Raw genomic sequence first — 22,114 nt, 5'->3', positions numbered from 1 at the left:
GGGTCTTTTCCAACCTTAGCGATTCTATGATAATAGTAGTGACTAGGTTAAAAAAGAGCATTTTGTAACTGCAAATTAATCAAATAGTGTTACTGCATTCTTTGTATGTGTTGCAGTTTCTGTGGAAATAAATAGGGGGCATTACTTTCAGAGTGACCTACATGTGTATGTATTTTGAAGAAAATGGCACATGAGATATTAACTTAAAGTTAATGAATTCAGGTAGCATTAACAGATCTGATTATCACAAGATCATCAGATGACAAGGCAGAGTTGATGTATTTCTTCACTGGCAGATTATTTTTGATAGCCTTGAAGGAAATGCAGTTTACAAGACGACTGTGAATATGGAGTGGGTAGATATTTGGCATGGAGAATAAGGACTTCTAAGCATAACAAACAGCATGTAAGAAAGTATGAAGAAGAGTGGGAGAATTGTGCATTAAAGTGTCATTCAAGAGGGTAGTTCACAAATAATGCAGAGTTCAGAAATAACTGGAGGAAAAACCTATAATCTTATGACCAAGACAGCAACCTTAAAAAAAAAAAAAAGAAAATCTGAGAGAGCTGAAAGCTAAACATGAGTAAAAAGGTTGCTCTTTTCCTCCTAGCTAACTTACTATCTGCAAAAACATACTAGTTTGTTTAGGAAGAAGCATCAGCCTTTGTCTTGTGATCCTGAAAAAAGCTCTCTGATGCAAGAACCATACACTGATAAAATGCCCAACAGAAAGTGCTCATGACAATTTCAGTATCAGTAGATAATAAAACAGACAAACATACTTTCACCTAAATGAACATCACGTAGTCAGTAACAGTTATTTGGGTTCCTTTTCCTTCTATTCCTTCTCATACATTTGGAGAAACCCAGAAACACCTCCCATGTCTGGACCGCATGTATTATACATCACATTCTAGTTACACATTTATTTTCATCATTGATGTAGGTTGAGTTGGGAACTTGAGCTGAGATTCTCCCAGACTAGCATTTGACAACATTCTTAGTTAATCTAAGAAGAGAACAAATTTCTTTGGGGAAGGGGAGGCAAGTTCAGGAAAGAATAAACTTCATATCCTTTGCTGCCTTTCCTCCTCCCTCCCCCCCACCCCCCCATTTTAAAAGTTGTTACATGAAGTAATATTTTCAAATTCAATTTTTACATATAAGCATTTCACAAACTATTCCAGGGCAGCTGAATATCTACTTTATATAATTTGGAAAAAGTTACTACTAAAGGCCTAACTCAGAAACAAAAGAAAGCTGAAGGCAATTAGGGCAGAGCACTATTGCCTAGCAACTCAGGATTCTCATTGCTAGCAAGCAAAACATTTTCCAAATGAAGAAATTGAAGACTCTTCCGTAATTAAAAAGGATAATCCCAGACAGCATACTTCACTGAACAAAACAATAAACAGATTTATTCAGAATCCTAAAATGCAATTGCAGTCTTCTGTTTTTGAGCAAGATGAATACACTAAGCTCTCCATCTTGCATAGATAAATGGTAAAGCAGCAAAATAAGTTTTTAATTCTCATTTTATGCTTCCTGCACAAAATGAGATTCACAGTGGCTTACTTCAGTGATATGCACAGATGTCTGCAATTGCAAAAATCAGCACACCCAAAAAAGCATGTCCCACTTTCTTGCTTATGAGAAAAAGAATTGTGAGTTCAGTTCCGCTGAGTTTTTAAAACATTTCTTTACTGTAGTTATTCTTCTCCTTGTGTATTATCTTACTCAAATAATTTGCCATTTTGCAGACTGAGTGTTGAGTGTTACTCGATCACTCTTATATGTTACTGAATGATCGTCATACTGGAGGAATAATTCGCAGAATCAATGAATTCAAATTGAAAGTTCACCTGGACAAACATTCTTCTTGAAGCAGCATAGACGCCAAAGCAACTAGACTACACTACTTTGCATTTTGCCCAGTTGGATCTTCAAGTTTTCTAAGGACAAACTGCAGGATTTCTGAGACTTAATGCAGCATTTACTTATCTCCACAGTATTTCCCTCTCCTTATATGTACAGTCAGAATTTCATTCGTACTTTATTACCATTGTTTCTCCTCCTCCCTCTAGGCACTTCCATAAAATTTGAGAGTCCTTCTCCTCAGTAACATCATCTTTCATATTGCAAGACTGATACTAGATCCCCCCCTAAGTAGCCTCATCTTCAGGCTAAGCAATAACAGTTGGCTCCTGAAGACTCCCCTCACAGAATGTGTACCTTCTATCTTCAGTGGCCCTTCCTTGATTTATGCAAGTTTATCAATATCCTGGGCTCAAAGCCAGATGAAGTAAAACAAATCGGGTGAGAATGTATTCCTGCTCTTCCTCCATGTCTAACAGTCAAAACAGACCCTCAAGTAGCTTCACTTTTAGTGACAGGTAGCGTATTAACTACTAACTACTTTGATTCCCATGTTTCAGTCACTTTTTCCACTCATCCAGCAGTATGCTCATCTTTGAGTGTTTCAAACGGGAGACACGGCTTCTGTAGATCAAATACTATCATTTTGATATAAGTAGAGTCTTATCCATATATTACACACTGACTGTGAGCCTAGCTGCCTGTGGAGAAACAATAACCAATAAATATACCCTATCAATCCTGCTAACAAATGATCTAGAAATCTGAATAAGACAATAACATCAGAATTTTCTAAATGCAAACTTTTAAGCATTCTTGTAAGGAATAGCAACAGTTTGAAAGCTAGCAGCTATACTAATTTCTTGCATCAATACTTAGGTTCAGAAGCAGGCCATAGTAAACAAAAAAAATCAACCAAAAAAGCAAACAAAAAATATCACCATTAGTTAGACAATGGATGATTGTTGATTTTAATATTATCCAAAGAGGAAAACAAATCAATGCAAAACTGCAGCCAAAAGCCCTGTCCTTATTCAAAGGATCTATACACTTGTAATAAGGTTTTGCAAACATACTTTGTAGAAGGTCTTCTGTCTATAGTTCTCAATCATCCACTGTTTTCTGAGACTTGTGTTATTGCTACTGAAAGCATGATTCTGGGAATATATTAAAAACAAGTGAAAAATAACTTCCAGATGTAGTTATACAGCAACATTTTCACTCTATGAAGTCTTTAAATTTCTTACAAATTAATCATTTATTTTGACTTTGATTTTCAAGAACTGTACTGTGAAGAGGACTGTTCAACTTATGTACTATGTGAAGTCAGAATTTCATTGTTTAGAAGCAGCTATTTTTTTGCACTGTAATTTAGTGGGGCCTTGTTTGTAAAAACAGAGAGTGAAAGGCCATCCTCCCTGAAGATTTAGCTAAGAAACTCAGTGTGCATTTTACTGGCTAAGTTAGCAATGGATTGACTGTCTCTCAGCTAAGATACTTATTCCTGTCTGTTCCAACAGATATTCCTCAAGTTGTGCTCCCTCTTCAGAAAAACGTGTTAAATTGTCACAATTATGAACTAAGAGATAAAGCCAAAAAACAGTATTTGATTTAATAATTTAAGTGCTGCACATGCATTCCTTCAAACATGATGGTGTGGTCATTGAGACTGAGGTAAAACAAATTACGTGAACTTTACATATTCAGAGATACTATGTTAACACAGAAACTGTTCCATTAGAGATGCTCATGGTACACCTGTTCTTATAAACTCAAAAAATGTGGCTGCAGCATGAAATATTATCATAAGGAATGCACAGCACTAATGTAAACCTCATCTATAAATAAAATTTGGTAAGCTTTGTGAAAGGAACTCTTCTTCAATCAACTCACATTACGACTTTCTGTTCTTAGGAATATGCACTGACTCATTTTGAGGAAACAAAAGTGCATTAAATATGGACTACAAAGAAATAAGTATTTCCAAATGGTTAACCACAAAGTCACACTCCAAAAAGCAGATGTAAACAAATGAATTATATAATTCCTCTTACGTTTAAATCCATCTCTGCAGGTCTTACAAGTCTTTCGTATGAAAGAAAATGAGGTCCATTTTGGTTATTGACTTAAGTTGTAGAGTCAGGAGCTTTATAATTTGCAGTGATTTGGAAAATATCTTGATTGGTTTGTTTACACTAGAAACTACGGTCAGAAAAATACAACTTTGTTTTCCTTAGAAAGTTACTGAATATAAAGGTATTAAGTCTTTAATAACAGATGGTTTGCTAACCTAACCTTATCCTTCAGGTTTTCTAAGATTGTTCTCCAAAAACAAATGCAGGAAAGCTAATAATAAAGATCAAAGCTATCAGAACAAGATAGGAATTTCTATGGATTGACTGGCATGCACTGTACCAAATAGATGTATTTTATGGGTAGTTAGACAGTTTAGAACAAAGATTTGAGACAAAAAACAGCTCTGCTTTTCTGGAATAGCATAAACCAAATGCAACAAATTGTTAACGTCCAATTTGTCAAAACCTTCCCCTGATAAAATTATTCAGTCAACACCATTCCTTCGCTGATTACATCCAGGAGCTGATCCAAAAACAGCTTTACACATAATCTCATCAACATCTAAATAAACCCCACACATTTATTACATTTTTATCAGTATGGGGCACAAGAAGTCTCTACTGAAGAGGTGCACTTAAACCAGAGAATTACTTCTGTAAGAAGAGCTACAGAGTTTTGGGCTTACATTTTTAATACTTTGGCTTCATTACATAAAATGAAAAGAGGGGGAGGTGAGGAATGGATAAAAGGAACAGAGTTATTTAGGGAAGAGACTTTAAAAGAACAGGGCACATCCTGTGCCAAGAGTTACCACTGAAATATAACATCTCACTCCAGTTGTTCCCTGTGTCTCATCCAGACTGTGCTCTCTACAGAAACAACAAGTGAATAAGGCATACGTTTGCCTCTCAGCCATCCCAGTTTACAACCAGCAGTTTATAGTTCAAACTCTTAATGACTGGGGTTGCATGACATCTCGCATTCCATTGTAGCTGCTAGAAGTTTGGTAACTTCAGGCAGAGGCTCAAGGTGATAATGTGGGGGAGCAGCAATATTCACATATTTAAGTTGAGCTAAATCTAACAGAGAATGTCTTTCTTTGTGCTTTATCAGCTATGCTAAAATTCAATACCAAGACAAGAGGGAAAGTTCTCCTACAGATTAAGGAAGACAATAAAGGGTAGAAACTATGGGTCTGCCTTTCTGCTGCAAAGATTACACTCCCCTGGGGACTGCTGTGTTCAGTATTGTCATGACTTGTACTGTCATACAAAGGAAACATTTGACTGCAGTACTATTAAATAGAAAATACAGGTGAGAACCGGTAGGGTCTTCTCATTCCTCTCTCCCTAGAGGATCAAGAGACAGACTGATAATTTTACACACCCCTCACACTCTTTACACATTGGATTTTTAACATGAAGGATCTGAAAAGTCATGAAGGATCTGGTGAAGAGGGCATGTACAAAAACAGGTTATGGAAGGTAAGATGACATAATCAGACCTAGAGCCAGCCAAGGTGAGTTATGAGGTATGAGCAACTAAATGATAAAACAGCAGATAAAATACACTGCTTAAACACATAGATCAACGCATATTGGAAAAATAACCTTAAGTATACTTAGCTAAATCAGAACTCATCATTGTTTTACCAGTCAAGAAAAGATCGGAGTCATTTTGGATACTTCACTGAGAATAGCATTCAGCAGCAGCCAAAAATGCAAAAAAAAATGTTAAGAATTAGTGGGGAAGAATTGAGAACAAAATTGAGTATAAGTATTCTATGCCCAAATCTTTAGCAGTTCTAGTCACATCTCAAAAATAATGCAACAAAAATACAAAGGGTACATAGAATCAAGAATGGTGGAACACTTCAACTTGAAAAGGGGACATTTCTGGGTAGAAACAGAAGCAAAGTTTAAAAGAAATCAGAAATGTTGGTTATACAGCTTCTGGCCCAGGAAGCTCTAACCTGAAGATAGTTAAAAAAAAATCTTTTGTTCCTGTCTTGGATTAGGCAAATAATTTCTGTGACCTTGACATTCAGTTCTTAAGTTTGCTGGTAAAAGCAGGCTCAATTTTTAAATGAAAGAAATATTAAGAAAGTTAACAATGAACAGTAGAGGACAATTTTCTTTATGCCCATTATGAGTAATTAGCATTATTGAAGGAATGGATAGATACTAAAGCAGAAAGAAGTCTCTCTTCCATTACATGTACATGCTAAAAGTACTGCCATGACTAAAATTCTGTTGCCATAGGATAATATTTTGCTGGATTCCAAAGTAACCTTTTTTAAGAAGTAAACGTATCTCAGAAGAATGCCTGGCATCTCCCTGCTTTGTCGTATTTTATGTTCTTAAATACGAACAAACTTCAAATGTTTTTAGGAAGCTGTCTGGGTGGGAGGTCACTAAATGTATTTTCACTTTTATTAGTAAAAATAAGGTTAATAAAGTTCGGAAATACCGAACTTTTCAGGAGAAAAGACAATTCCAGCACTTTCAAATTAAGCAGTGTCTTACATATACATACACATGTACGCACAGTAAACGATGTTCTTTTACGCTCATACAAAGGATATTCCATTTGACTGCACTACTATTTAATAGAAAATACAGGTGAGAATCAGTAGGCTCTTCTCATCCTTCTTTTCCCAGAGGATCATCAAGAAATTGAGACTAATAAGAAAGTCTACACACCCCTCACAGCCTTTACGCAAGGTATGTTTTACAGTTGTCTTTCTTCCTATTAGACAAACTCTAGCATATAGTATTTTTCACTTCAACGCTACTTTACCTATCAGATATATTCAGTTTCACAGTGCTGCTTACACTTATTCTCCCAGTGCCTCACATCTGGCTGAGTCAGGAAAAAGGATGAAAATAATCTCAGGTCATCTGTACAAGCTGGGGGAATATTTTAAGTTGTTCTTACAGCTCCCACTGTTTTTCTCCTGAAGAATCCATAACAGTACAACACAGCACAGTTTCTATTTGCTTGCCAGTATAAATGAGGTCTCAGTAGGAAGTAAAATGTAAAATAAAAATAAACTTATACATATGGTGGGTCTGAGATACGATAGAGGGCTTTCCCTCCTAGGATATTCAAACTTCAGAGAAAGAGAGTAAAATCATGTGACTGTTACAACTCAAAAAAAACATTTGACAGTAGGTAATATTTTTGAGGCATACTAAGTCTATAAGAGAAATTCAACAATGTGATTGCTTTAACAACAAAGAGATAATACAAGTTATAGCTTTTCATGCATTATTTCTGCATTCCACATCACAGGCTAACTTTACATAGACAACTAAGGATCACAACTAAGAATCTACGCCCAAGATCAGAACAGCCAAACTGTATTCAGTCTTTAACTATCAAATTTGGTAAGCAGTCTACTTTGTTTCCCACTAATGAACAGCACAAAACTTCCCCTCATGACAGAAATGCTTTGAAGAGACAGACTGCACATTTTGCTTATGTCTTCAAGGTTCTCCTTGTGCTGGTTTACTGCAACACTAAGATAAATAACATGGCCTTAAACTTAGGGCTCACACCTTGTTCTCCAATTGTAAAGTCTGCAAGACACACTAAGTAATCAAGGTTCACTAACATCAAATCTTGGGAGTGCAGACAACCAGTGAAACATGAAAATAAGCAGGGAACTGCTCTCTTTTTTAAAATGCCTGCAATGCTCATCTCATGGTCTCTCAATACCTATTTTATGTTCACCTTCACCCAAAAGATAGTTACAGCAAACATCATTCTTTGTGAATTGTCTCTTAACATTAGCACAATATTCATACATTATGGGGCTTAGAGTACTTCAATTCTAAAACAAAAAAAGGCAAAATCCTTACCCATTGACATCACAAGAGCTACTAGGACTTGGTAATATGAAAACTTTGAAAAAAATATTAAAAATGGTATCTATTGATTACAAACTACTAAGGAGCTGCAATCCTGTCTCCTCTTTAGCCTAATAATTTTAAAGGAAACATCATGTTTTCCTAGAACTTTGTATAGTTATACAGACTTCTACCACAAGCTTCAGTTCTGTCATCCAGTATGGACATTGCTATCCTGCATCTTCTCCAGATTCATATTAAAATGCATACTGAAAGCTGCAACTGAAACAGCTCGCGGAACCAAGTAATCAAGCTTTGATTTGAGAAAGTAACCAAAAGTTTGAGATCCTGGTGATTGAACTTATGCAGTTCATCTTGGAAGAGGAAAAAAACAACAAATGTCATTTGAAACGTCCTGAAGAATTGGTTTGGACAGGAATACACTCCTCCTCCTATTCATTATCTTCTTCATTTGAAGTGGATTAAATGCAGATTGAATTATACCTCTATGGCATGCAAACTATGAATTTCTAGGTAGTGAGAATCTGTCCCACAAAAGAGCAGCAAGCCTAACATAATACTAATAAATGATCTAGGATCAGGCTTGTTGACCTTTTTTGCACGTGAACTCTCAAACTGGAAACTGCAAATGAATTACTAAGAAAATTTTAAATTTGTGATGTGGCCATTATTTGCATCCATTATAGAATTATGACATGTTTCTTTTTCTGGCTGTCAAGAGGTAATCCTTTTTTTCATTTGAAGCACAAAATGTTATAATTTTGTAATAAATTATTAAAGTAATACATTTATTATAATTAAAGTAATAGTTTTATCATAAGAAAAATACAAGTAAATTTAATCTGCCAATCACAGTTGTTTCCACAGTCACACATACAGGCATGCCTTTTCTTATTTGAAGTATTTAACTCCAATTCTTGTCTTTGGCACAGGAATTAATTGTTATGTAATGCTTTGACATCTTTATCACGTATGTATTCTAAGTTCAAATTTTCTGCGACTCCAACATATACTACACATTTCTTTTGTTTAAAATTATTGGTCCCAAGAACCTTATTTAAACAATATCCATAACTATTCACTACAAATTAGGAACAAAATATAACTTGTTCATTCTAATATTATGGCAATTTCTTTAAGGAAAAAAGAGATGATTAACTTCCAAAATCTTAGTTCTCTTTACTAGTCTTCTCTATTATCTACATCCCAGGCTCAAATCATTAGGAAACCATCTTTCCAGCAGTTGTGACTCACGTATTGAAAGAAATGAGGAAGATGGAACAACTAAAATTACTAGCTTTTAAATAAGCAATTCAGGATAATAGGCTTCACTAAACTTTTCCATATCTTTGCTTTATTTCTTCTTCATAATATGCAATTGACTATGAGTCACGCAGTGCTTGACAAGATAGCTCAACAAACAAGATATAACACTTTCATCTATGGTAAAAGATATTTTTATCTAAAATGAAATTAATACTAATTACTCTTTGATCTGTGAAAATAAAATTGTGTCAAATTGTGCTGAAAGTGTTTCTAAACCACATAAAATCTTTTCCAACACAAACCTTTTTGTTGTTAATGTTTCTTAGTTAGAACAATGTTTATTTTAATTTCCATGGCGCTTAATGGCAAACCAGTAAATTCATTTTCTAAGCATTCTCTTCAAGAGTTTTCCATTTTTAACCCTCTTGCAGAGAAAATTTTTATTTATTTTAAGAAGAGGATAAAGTTAAAAACTAAACATGCCATTTTTGTGTTTCAGTTAAAGGAAACACTATCATTTTTTTCTCCAAGCTTCTCATTAGTCTGTTAACTCAGGAACGGTTTCCAGAGGAAACAACAACAGGATTTAGAGAATAAACAAACAGGGGAACTACAATACTTTCCATAACAGTTCATTTGCCAGCCTTGGGGAATGGTACCATGCTTTATTTTTACGACACACGTGAAATAAGAAAAGCACTTAAATTCTAAATGCATGTAAGCATGCTTTTGAACTAAGTTGAAGGAAAAAGCAAATTTCAGGTAAACATACTTTTAGTCACAACTAGTACCTTAATTGAACAATATACTGCAGAGCCACAAAAATATGCTTTTAGTATTAAAAGCTCCATTTTCTTCAATTCTGCAGCAAGGTAGAGCAATGGCATTTCAGTTACCTCATTCATCAGGTTCATACTTGGTCTTCATTTGTAACAATACCAAGTCAATATCAGGCATCAGTTAGCTACATACCTTATCTAGTTAAATAAAGGCATGCAGAATTGATTTGTTCTATTGACTTCCATGAAGCTGCACAGCTGATACGTTAATATTCTTTAGGGAGGTTTATATATTGAAGACACACTAAGGGTGCTTTACATTGGCATGATATATTACTCAATGTTTATATTAGAAATTTCACCAATTTAAGTAATTATTTCAGAGCACAAATGGAACAGAAAATATTAGAACTGTGTTTAAGAAGGCTTGGGATGCGATAGTTCACCTCTAAACCATTCAAGAGATCTGATTATTCACTGCATACATTCCTGTATATCCTTCACTTCGTTTTGCAAATGTTTTGGCAATCTCAAAGCATTCAAAATACTAGCAACATAACTACGTTAGTAAGAGTTTATTTGAAAAAAGTTAAGAATTGATCCACCACTGCAAAGGAGAAATGATGGCTCCACAAAGCAGTTAAGTGAAGTTGGCCTTCATATCTTACTTATTCACCAATACAGTTTATCAAACACAGGTAACCCATAACGCAACTTGAGTACAGGTTCTAATCACTAAGATGTTAAATTCATTGTGTTAACTAATAGTAGCTGCCCAGTCTTCTGCACTTCTGAAGTAAATCCGTTTTAAGATACTCAAAAGTTAGTGTACTTTCTAGTTAGCACAAATGCATAGTCCCATTCTGAATTTTACCAAGTAACTTTCATCCCTGAACATTCATCTGTAAGAAGCACTGAACTCAGGGGGAATTATGTTTCATGGTTACAAACTAAAACATAGCTTTTATTGCTCATTAGGCAAATCCAGCAGTGTTTTTTTTTTTTTCAGTTCCTTAAGTTTCTGATCTGGACAGAAAATGGCAAATATTTTCACAGACACTAAACTAACATCTGCCTCCATAAAAGAGTGAACAAAGATAGGAACTGGTGTTACATGTTTTCTTGGTGTTCCACATGTGGCAATCTATAACCGACACTTTTTTCCTTTTTAATTAATAACTTAAAATTGTTTTACGGAGCAGCACTCACTTTAAGAACTACTGAATGCACAACATATTATTTAACCAAAAAAATTGCTATGGAATACTTTTAAGAAGTAACAAAATAACAAATAGCTGTCATGCATCTCTTATACACACCAGAGTCCTATTGACCTCACTGAATGCAACCCCCAAATGAGAAATTACAGCAACTGCTTCAAATAAGTAATGCCAATGGAAAGGCAGATATTACTGATAAGTGGATTTTAAGCTCAGGAGTTGTCATGATCAACATAGTGCCCTATAGCACAGCTGAAGAAGGACACTAAAAATTTAACAAGATGATGGTTGGAAAGCTGTAAGACAGAGCTTCCTGTTTATAACAGAAACAAATTTAGTATTATCTAGATGAAAGGTTTTGTTTGATTCTTTCTAAGCAAAATAAACTCCTCATCCCAAACAGATGATAAAGCAAAGAAAGAAAACAGGATGTTACCCACAGGTTAATTTCTTTCAGTTAATCACAGAATAACTTCATAGTCGGTAACAGAAATAATGTGAACTTTTCACTCAAGAAGGAATAAGATCTTACTTGGTCACTTTTTTTTTTTTACCTAAGTTTACTTCAACATAATGTGCTATAGAAATTTCTACAGTAAGCTGAATAAAGCCAGAATGGGATGGCTTTTCACTGTGTTTTCATTTTTGGGGTTTTTTGTTTGTTTGGTTGTTTTTTTTTTGTTGTTGTTGTTTTGTTTGGTTTTTTTTAAACAGGATCACAATCTCCCTTTTGTTTTATGAGCATCTGTTTACTGCTGCTGATTTACCTGATGTTACTTAAAACCTGTCAAAGCAGGAGGAAAAAGAATGACACACATTATTTAACTGACAGAAGCAGTATTGACACACTGAGTAGTCTTCAGGGGAAGAGCCTAGTACTTTGAGTGTGTTATAATGGAAATGCTAAACCTATGACAGGGAATTTAGAAGGGCACATAAGAGAGCAGGTGCAAAGGAGCAGTATCTTTGATATAGAACTCCAAGAGTTTCTTCAGCCTCAGAGCTTGCATGCTGACCTTAAATATGAACAAAATAAAGGGTCATCATCAGTGGAGAAATTACTTCAGATGCATGGAAATTTTCAGGGAACAGATTCTTGACCCACAGCTGCCTTTTCCAAATGGCCAGAAAGCAGATGAGGGCTGCTCTCTCTGGATAATCTTTATTCTTCCTGGCTGTGCTTCAAAACATCTGTTACATAAGAAAAGTCTAATTAAAACGGCTGCCTCTACCCAGACAACTGACATTTATTTGCCATGGGAAGAACCTTTCCACTAACAACATTCCCATGAGCCTGACTGAAGAACAGAGCAAATAGAGTATAGGCTGTTCCCAATGACTGCAGAAACCTAAGCTCTTTTCCCTATAGGCCCTGCAGCCTTGATAGAAAAAGATGCAAAATAGGTGTCTTTCATATCCTAACAGTGCTCTGCACTGCTTTAGGAAGACGACTGAAGTATGAACTGCCACCAACTATTACAAGTGGGTGTGAAAATCATAGGAGAGTCATCAGCACAGCCTTTCATGACCTATACTTCATTTATATCTGTAACAGTTTTCCAAAATAGTCTAGATATCAATGCACAGACAGTAACTTACACCTCTCCCACTTTGGAAACAAGCTTTTTAAGTAGCTGAACTCAAACAGCCAAAAAACAGGTTTTGTTATTTCAATGATTTTGCATCTTCTATCACTCACCAAAAATAATTCTGCTTGTTTCCCTGGTCTCCTGCCACTCTGGAAGAAGGAGAGACAGCACTTCCTGTGCCTACTTTTGAGCTTCATATATGCCACAATACCAGCTAGCAAATCAAATGGAATCAGTGATGATTTCAGTTCACAGTGAAGCTCTTTCCCTTCAACAGAGCTACTCCAGGCCTCTCCTCTTACCACAACAGCTATTTGCACTAAATCTGTAGGAACTTGATACTTTGAGATCCTCTCTGGCCAAACTCAGTAATTTAGATGAGTTCAAAGGCTACTGGGAGGGAATGAAGAGAGAGCAGGGAAGAACAGGGAAGAATAGCTGGCTGAAAGCCAGAATAACAGCAAGCACAATCTTTATTCCAAGGAAAACAAAACCTAAAATAGATGTTGGAAAAAATAAACGCATAGCTAATGCTTATAAAAAGCTAGTGGTCAATACATAATGAGAAATGCATCTCTAGCCCATAGCCATCAGGATTTTCACTTCAATTCTTTTTTCCTTGGAAAAAAGCTTACGTAGCCATATTGTCTGTTGTACCCTGCCTCTTCCTGCAGTAATTTTTGAAGCTGGTGAGCAGTTTCAAATACAGCTGACCCAGGGCACGGCAGGCATAGAAAGGTTTGTGTTTTCAGAGCAGAAGCAAATTCAGAGGTAGATCGTCTTAAACACTCTGTGACTATACAGAATGGCTTTGAAGTATGTAACAAACTGATGTTTGTAGAATCATAGACTCCTTAGAGTTGGAAGGGGCCTCTGGAGGCCATTTAGTCCAACTTTCCTGCAATGAACAGAGACATCCACAGCTAGAACATGTTGCCTAGGAACCTGTTATCACAACTAGAGCGAGGATAATACAGGAATAGGCCACAGCTCTGTCAAAAACCATCTTTCTGCATGTCAGGTGCTTACCAGTTTTGAAAAAGTTTAAAAGCTAAAGTTACCGATGTTTCCTCCTCCTCTCCTCCCCCTGCACATCCCCTACTAAAATAGGTTCTTCATATAATGATATAAAAACTGTAAAATTTACATTACTGTAAATGAAACACAGAAATAGAAATAGGCATTTCTACCACTGATATGCACCCAAAACCAGAGCTCTCAACTTCAAAGCATGTGCTAAGGAAAACTCTTGAAATGAATGCGGCTGTTGTGCATTACTTGCAACACACAAACTGAAGCGCAGAAAAAATGCTGCATAGTTTGAGTTTAACCTCAATGAACCTTGAAGATTCTTTAAACAACTAGGAATAAACAGAACTGTTGCATTTCTTTCCATTTTTCCCCCCAAGTCTTCCCCACCCCTGCTCTCCCCATACAGCACATTGTTCAGTAGAAGAGAGCAACATATAGAAAGTATCTGAAGTAAGAATGCAATCCCACACTGAACTTAGACATGCCAGTGTCTATGTTACTATAGGAAACTGAATTTCCTGACCTCTTCAAAGAGCAACTGAATGTTCAAGGCTTCAAGCTCCAGCAAGATGCTAAGAATTCCATCAGCTATTATTTCATTTATTTTCTTTTAGATAACAGAATTGCCAGAGAGCTGCTTCAGGCTCAAGGGCATTTCAGATTGACAACTGTAAGGTTACAAAGACAAAGCCTATACAGTCTGCTGCACTGTGTATGCTGATTTTCACACTCATTTTCAAGGGATTGGAAGAATTTAGAGAGAAAAATAAAACACTTGCAACAACTTGTCTTGCAGAGAAATGGGAAGTTGATCAAAATACTGAGCTCTGTCACAGAAGTCATGAAGAGGAAACTGAACCAAATAGGAATCAAGTTGTCTCTTCTGGCACAGACACTTGGGTTTTTCTATTTAGGTCACATTTTGCTTGCAGGTGGCAGCACATCCTACCTGGAACTTTATGGAAACTCCCCCCTCTTATACATGAGGGAGCTTTGTCATATTCTCAGTTCAATATTCTCCCTGTCCCAGAAGGGACTGGTGATGAATTGTGGCAATTCGTACATAATTTTTGAGAATTTTATTGCTATAGCAACTGAATGCAGGCTTTTAAACATAGCAACAGACTTTTTATAGCACTTTTTCAATGTTGAAGTGGCATGTTGTTTTATTTTCTAAGCAGATGCTCAGAAGATAAGTACACAAGATAATACAACCTTCCAACAATCAAGCATTATTTTAACCTTTGAATTCAACAGATAAGTTTAAGGCATGTTGTGAGTGTAATAGTATTCTGAAGAGTCAAGTCACTGTATCATCTGAAAATAAGGTTAGATTAAAAATGTTATGTTGATTTGTGCCTTTTTAAAAGATGACACGCAAGAAGTTTACAAAACTCTACACTCTGAATAACGTTACATAAAATCTCTTCTTTACCTGTTAAGCAACAGTAAAAGCAGAACTTTCTTAATATTAAGTGGAGGCATTTTCTTGGGAGGGATCAAAACCTACTGAGACACACCACTAGTACACGTACATAGGCGAGGCTCTGCACATTCCAGATGCAGCAACAGTGATTTATGAGAACTGAGTTTGACTTGCCGTGCAATTTAAGTACAACTCACAATTTTCATTGTAAAAAAAAAAAGCTACTTCTCTGGTGTAGTGTTTGTGGGGTGGTATTTGTACTGGGGGTGGAAGTTCATTTTTGTATCATTTTTACAAGTAATCAGTGAAAAAGGCTACTTGTTTTAATTTAGTCTCATTTCTTAACACTTTCCAAGACAGAAACACCAGGCAGCAACAGTACAGATCTCTTAAGGAACTTTTAGGTACTATTCACCTTTTTGTTATGGTTATATGTCAGCTTTGTATAGAGTGGGATGGTTGATGTTTGCTATTTCACCAACAAAAACATTTAAAATCTGTTAAACAGGAAATGTCCAAGTCAAAAACATCCAACAGAAAATGTGAAGAGCTGAAGAGCTTCTTATAATGGTACAAAGTTGTTAATAGTCCAGAGAGACTCCTCCCTCAGCATGCAATATATGCATTTTGGAAAGGACATTTTCACGCTGTGTTCTATGTGAGAGACTTCTAACAGGCCCCCGAAGATCAGTACGTACAGAAAACTGAGTCTTCCGTATGAAGGCTTTAGAATATACCCATAAATTCCTTCTCCCTGCTTCAGATATTTTCACTTGGTTCAGTTAATGAAAACAGCAGTCCTAAGTCTCCCATCCATGCTTTAAAATATCTAAAATACATGGGAATTTTGACTCATCCACTTGTTTTTCCTACAGCCTGCTCCAATGACTACTGCACTTGACAAAACCAGCTTTTAGAGCAATCCTGATAATTATATACCTACCAAAGAAGAAGAATGATATGCTGAACTGCTGCAACCCCTGGGGATGTTAAGATGACAGGCACAGCTACACTTGCATTGAGAACTAGCAATATTTAGATCTGCTCTCAAAATTCTCCAGCCTGAGATGTCATACAGAACATCAACTTGACCCAGCATTTCCTCCTAAGGCAAACACCATCCTCCACTGCAATTAGGCCACTGATAACAGTAAGCTATTTTCACAAGCCCAGAGGCCAGCCACATTCATTCACTATGTAAAAGAAAAAACACAGGAAATTCAGGTATTGAAATTACAAAGCATATATATTTTTATACATAGTTAAATCATGGAACCATAGAATGGCCTGGGCTGAAAAGGACCATAATGACTATCCAGTTTCAACCCCCTGCTGTGATTTCCCTTCTTCTCCATAAGTTATCCTTTGACTTATGGTCAGACACTTCATTTCTAGTTCCAGTGTTCGGCAGCTAGGGCACAGTTCAACACAACAAAGCAAGATTCAACAGTAAATTTTAATCTATTTGCTTAATTATATTCTACTACATGCATGTGTGCACAGACCTTTCTAAAAAGGCCACTTCAGAGATGTTTCAGAGGAACCAGAAAAACATGAAAATGAGATCCTGGATTTTTCTTTTCCAAAATCTCAGAACCATAGGTCATCCTACCATTTGTTGGTACATCCCTCTGAATTCAAAGCAAGACAGGTGAAAATAGACTCACTGCTCCTATTCAAATTCCTCTAGATTCCAGACTCTCATTTCCTACTAATATATGCTTTACCTTTGTGGTGTTCATTAGGAACATGATCTCTACACCACTGAAGTCTCTGGAAACTTTGCTGAAGATTCCAAAAGCAGTGGCTCAGAGCCAAATTCCCCACATACAGCTTCAGCATACTAAAACAATCTGCAGAATTAAATAAACACCAATATTTTTTACTCTGAAGCAAAGCCCCTAGCCCAAATTGCTGTGCTTGACCCAGCAGCACAGAAGATAAGGAACACAGTACAATTCTTATGTAAATTGATTTATATTAATTGTTTATTAACTTTTCAACTGCTCTGTTCTCAGAAATTTCAGAAATGAGCACAGCAGTCTCCACTGTATTAGTGACTGTTTGGACAGTTACCACAACAAATGTATTTAATATATTTGCATACACAGCAGGGGAAAGGACATATTTCTAAAACATTGCTTTTTGTAATAACAGGACATGAGAATATGCTTTAAGAGTAGTCAGGGAAAGAAACTTTCAGGATCATAGATGTACTTGACAGACATTGTCTGTCATGTCTGTGTGTTTAGCTCCCCCTCCTCTTTTTCACCCTTTCTCTGAGCAATTACCATAAAAATTTTCTACAAGCCTAATTTAACCAAACCCATAAATGATTGTATTGACAGCATTGGATGCCCCTGTTGACTTACAATACCTAAAAACTTGAGGCGTTTTACATTCAAAGGTAGGCAAAACTTCTAGCAGGGTAGTTTTGATTTCAGCTATTAGTCATGGGTTTTTTTAGTTTGTTTTTAAATCTTCCAGATACTTCAAATATATAGTTACTTTTGTTTGAAATTAAATATCTCAAATAATTTTCCAGACTGTGAAGTTAAAGAATAAACCCACTGAAATAAAGAAAAACAAAGAAGAGGCCTGTCATCCATGTACTGAAGAAGATAAATTACTGAGGATGCTGACAGCTCAAAAACTCCAACAAAACCTGAGTATACTAGCCCATTTGCTCTAAATATCAAATCCCTCTCTGGTTTTCATGGTTATTAGGACTTTCCAGGGAGAGAAACTCAGTTATTATTTCAAGTTTTTTCTTCACAACAGCCAGTTTTCATTCTCCTTAACCTACGACTACACACGCCCATAAGCAAGAATTCTACAGTTCTCTTAGATCAGTAACTGGATGAGGCAAGATAACTCCATAATACGTGACAAACATACACATATGATTCTTGAAGTGAGAAGCTTATACAGTTGTCCCATCTTAGTACCAACTCCTTCAATCTCAGTTGCCACAATCACCCTTACTTAACTTTTCAAAAAGTGATTTTTCACCGAACTAAAATTATAAGCTGACAGAGAGCAAATGGTTCCAATCTTTACCATCAGCTTTTCCCATCCTCCTTTTACACAATCACAGAATTGTAGGGCTTGGAAAGGAATTCTGGAGAATATCCAGACCAATCCCCTGCTAAAGCAGGTTCCCTACAGTAGGTTACATAGGAACATGTCCAGGCATGTTTTCAATATCTCCAGAGAAGGAAATTCTAGTGGGCAGCCTCTTACAGTGCTCTCAAAGTAAAGAAGTTCTTCATCTTTAAGTTGATGAAGTCTTAATTTTGGCTGCTTTTGTCATGACTAGAACTACAGAATTGAGGATTATACCACTAATAAAACTGATTCAGACATACAAAGATAGAAGGAAAGGAGGCGTACAGGTTTTATGTCCACAGCCAACTTGTAGCTTAATCCAGAGGGATACAAAGCAGATGGCTTTATGAAAGTCAAATGCAAGGATAAACCTAGGACCCTTAGCACAGTGCTTATGTAAACAGTTTTCACTGCACACAAATGAACAAACCATACTATTTGTATCAAATTACACATAAACAGTAGTTGCTGAAATACTACAAAGTACCATACTATAAATATACACCTAGTTCATACTTAGAGGGCTTAGACACATAAATTATTCTATTCTGTATACAGTGTTAAAAATAACTATTTATTAAAAACCTATACACCTTCCTTATACTATTTAAATTGAGTTAAAGGAGTGCCTAAATCATCTCCGGTTAAGTAATTCGTGTGAGACTAACAAAGCAGAATAGGGATCTTTGGAGCTTGAAAAGAATGAAGACTTCCCAGTGTTGAGCATTTAACATATCAGACTTGCTTAATTTCCACTGTTAGTTCTAATCAACAAATCTAATTAGATTTCTATGGGATCTGTCAGTAGATTACAAAGCTACAGGCTTGGTATCAATATTGATTTGGAGTTTAAGCATTGATTTAAAACATGAAGATTAAAGTTCGGGTAATACATGTTGCACTAACAACAGTACAGAAAAAATTAATTATGAGCTTTAAAACTGTGCCTGTATTGTTACAACAAGACACATTTATCTCATTCTCTTGAAGCTAGGTGAAGTGAACTTTCTTTAAAGTAACATACACTTGCCATGCCAAGAATAAGTGCAGTAAGTGTTATAACTTACAGAGGAAAAACTATTTTAAAAACTTGAGATCTCCCAGTTCCTGCACTACATGAGCCAATTTCATAGCCTAACCACTCCACAAAAGGGAATTCTTCTGATGGTCGCAGATGATCTTTCACCAGATGGAACCACACTATGTGCAATTTGAAAATCTACACACTAGTATGAGTTGTTGCTAATATGTTAGTAACAGAGACCTGTCTGGAAGTTCAACAAGCACTTCCTTGTACCAACACAGTGTTTATCTATTGAAAAGAAGCCTAACAAACATATTAAAATATTATTTTGTCTTACTAACTGAAAACAACATTTCACTACAGAGTGGCTACTAAACAGCACAGATAAAGCTGATGACTAAAATACCAGAAATAGTAAACAGTGACTTTTCATATTTAAAGCAAGCATGTTTTTGTTTGATTTCCCCAGCATCCCCATACAGCGCTGCAATTAGATAACTCTATAGTGTTAATTTACCTCTAATGGGATTGAAACCAAACACTGAGTATAAAGGAATGGCTCCGGAAATGCCTTTTTTAAAAAAAAAAGGACAGGCTCCAGGCACAAGTAGGTAATCCATCAAAAAGAACAGCTTTGGCACTGTTAAAAACGAGCATGTAGGAAGAAAAATCATAAAATAAAAAAGTAAAACAAATAATCTTTTTAATATGGTCCCCTGTAACATGTACAGCTGCTAATGCTCTCTAATGATTAGCCCAATACAGATAACATTATCTGTAGTTGCCTTACTGATCACATAACTCTGTTAACCAAACCTCAGTATCATTAACACAGCTTTTCCTTCTTCATTCTTGCATACTCCCAAAAAGAACACAAGAAGAGCTAGATCAATAGCATCCACTTTTTAAACAATTAAGATCTCTAAAAGGGACAGAATTTGACAGGGGGAAACTTGGGAGGGGAAGAAGCAGAAAGAAAGAACAAACAAACCCCCCGGAATCATAACAATAAGGTACTGTACCTTTAAGGAGGAGATAAGGTTCTGTTCTATTCCACAGCTGAAAGAGAGCTTATTCTTGGTTATAGAGATTACTTACCTAAAACTTCAGTTATTCCCCTTTTTCCCCTCAGGCCAGCCTCTCTTTCACTCTCGGGAGCTTTTACCATTTAAGGTCAATGTTACATCTGGCTCTAGTAAGTAAAGCTGAAGCAATTTTTAACTTGGAGATCCAACAGGCTGTCTAACATTAGAACGAGAGTTTAAAATTAAAGTAACTATTCAGAAAGCCTTCTTCTTGCCTCAAGGAATTACAGAACAAAAGGCTTTCCTATTCTAGTGTAAGTACTCTTAAGTACAATGCAATGCAGGCATCCCATTAACATTCTTAGAATTCGCAGCATATACAGCTCTACTTACTCATTTCTGATGAAAGCACAAATGAAATACAGTTTACATGATGTTATGCTGACCCACAGTTCTTTTTTGTTGGTGGTGGTAACAGTTCCCCCCCCTCCCCCCATCTTTAAACAAAACCACTGTTTAGTTTTCTTCCAGTTTTCTCTCCTTGGTCAGAAGGAGCCTAAATTAGAGAGTCAGTACAAGGCATGTGAACTTTTAAAGAACGTTGGCTTCAGTCCAGTCATGGGCTCTGCTCTCCAGTTGCAAAGTATAATTCCTACTGAAATTCACTGAAGTTGCCTACATCCCATGAGAGATTCTAGCTACAAACAGAGCAGGAAGAGTAGCAGAAAAAAAGACAAAACACTTACTAAAATATATTTGGGTATCTGCAGGAAAGTGACATGAACGTTGACAGCTCCCAGCTCAGAAACAGTATAAATCTTACTCCAGTCCCCTAGCTAATTAAGATTTTTCTTTTCCAGTTTTAAGTCATTAATTATAAGCAAGCCAAATGCTCTCCAAAATAACTTCTGCAGTTCAAGTAGGGACATAAGAGCTGTGAGGGGGAAATGTCACGAAATAGAACATGAGTATGTATGAAGTGACAAGATAGTGAGTTTAAGAAGGAACACACTCGGCTCCTTTTGGAGAATAGAGTAAATTATGATACTGAGTTATCAGCCATTATTAAATAGAAATGAATAAAAGCATCAAGGTAGAAAACAGATCAGAAATATAAAGAAAAGATTTGGTTATCCTGGAAAATATGATCCACGTAGGAGCGACGGATGGAAACATGATGATTCTTGTAGAGAAATGTTTGAAAATGAGCTGACTCCAACATATCACTACCATTCTAAATGGTAAACAAGGGTTAACAAAAAGACTAGGCATCTCATTTGTGTCATACGAAACTTGAGCTTGTATTAGGAAGTACAGTATTCTACACTCGAGTCACTCTTTGCTCCCAAAAACCAGCATAGGAAAAAGAGTTCACAGAAACTTTTAACAGTTTCATTTAAACTTCCAAGGTGATGAGAGTAAATAGGCATTTCAAACAAACATTTCAGGTTTCGATGTCATTTGCACTACTCATTGCCCCCTCCACATTAACTCATCTCTCATCTTCTTGAGTTACAATTTTAATACTGACAAATTTAAGTTCTTGCCCAGCTTGCTTACAGTCTCTCCTTTAGCCGTTTAAAATCCAGAAGTCTCGTGCTAGAATCTGTAATTTATCAGTTTTCAGCTTAATTTTTCCTGGGTTTCTAGGCAACAGAAGTTGTATATTTAAGTCCGCATACATGACAGCAAGAACTGCTTCGAACCCAGTTTGGGCAAGAACAAGTTATTTATTGCTTGGAAAGGAAACTGATTACTTTTATTGATCATTTGTCTGGCATCCTATACTATCATTGGCCAAATTTCACCAAAATCTGGAAG

General features: G+C 36.1%; 1 protein-coding gene across 25 annotated transcripts in view; it reads right to left on the bottom strand.

Moving 5' to 3' along the window:
• IRAG1 (inositol 1,4,5-triphosphate receptor associated 1) overlaps positions 1-22,114 on the bottom strand; it is a 72,150-nt gene that overhangs the window by 42,242 nt on the left and 7,794 nt on the right. For 13 of the 25 annotated variants that reach the window (XM_046942268.1, XM_015286445.4, XM_046942266.1 and 10 more), the window contains exon 1: positions 20,291-20,387. The exons of 5 other annotated variants lie outside the window; for them this stretch is intronic. Coding sequence is in view for 1 of the 20 variants with exons in the window: in XM_046942264.1 (XP_046798220.1) it covers positions 20,367-20,436 (70 nt within the window). In the remaining 19 variants the exon portion in view is untranslated. Of the gene's footprint in view, positions 1-19,785; positions 20,789-22,114 lie in introns of those variants that run through there. 7 more of the 25 variants (XM_025151227.3, XM_040701188.2, XM_015286446.4 and 4 more) reach the window with 4 other exon arrangements.

Source organism: Gallus gallus, chromosome 5, assembly GCF_016699485.2.
Source record: "Gallus gallus isolate bGalGal1 chromosome 5, bGalGal1.mat.broiler.GRCg7b, whole genome shotgun sequence".
NCBI classification, from domain to species: domain Eukaryota; kingdom Metazoa; phylum Chordata; class Aves; order Galliformes; family Phasianidae; genus Gallus; species Gallus gallus.
The sequence above is the reverse complement of the archived record's forward strand: the minus strand, read 5'-3'. Positions and strand labels throughout refer to the sequence as shown.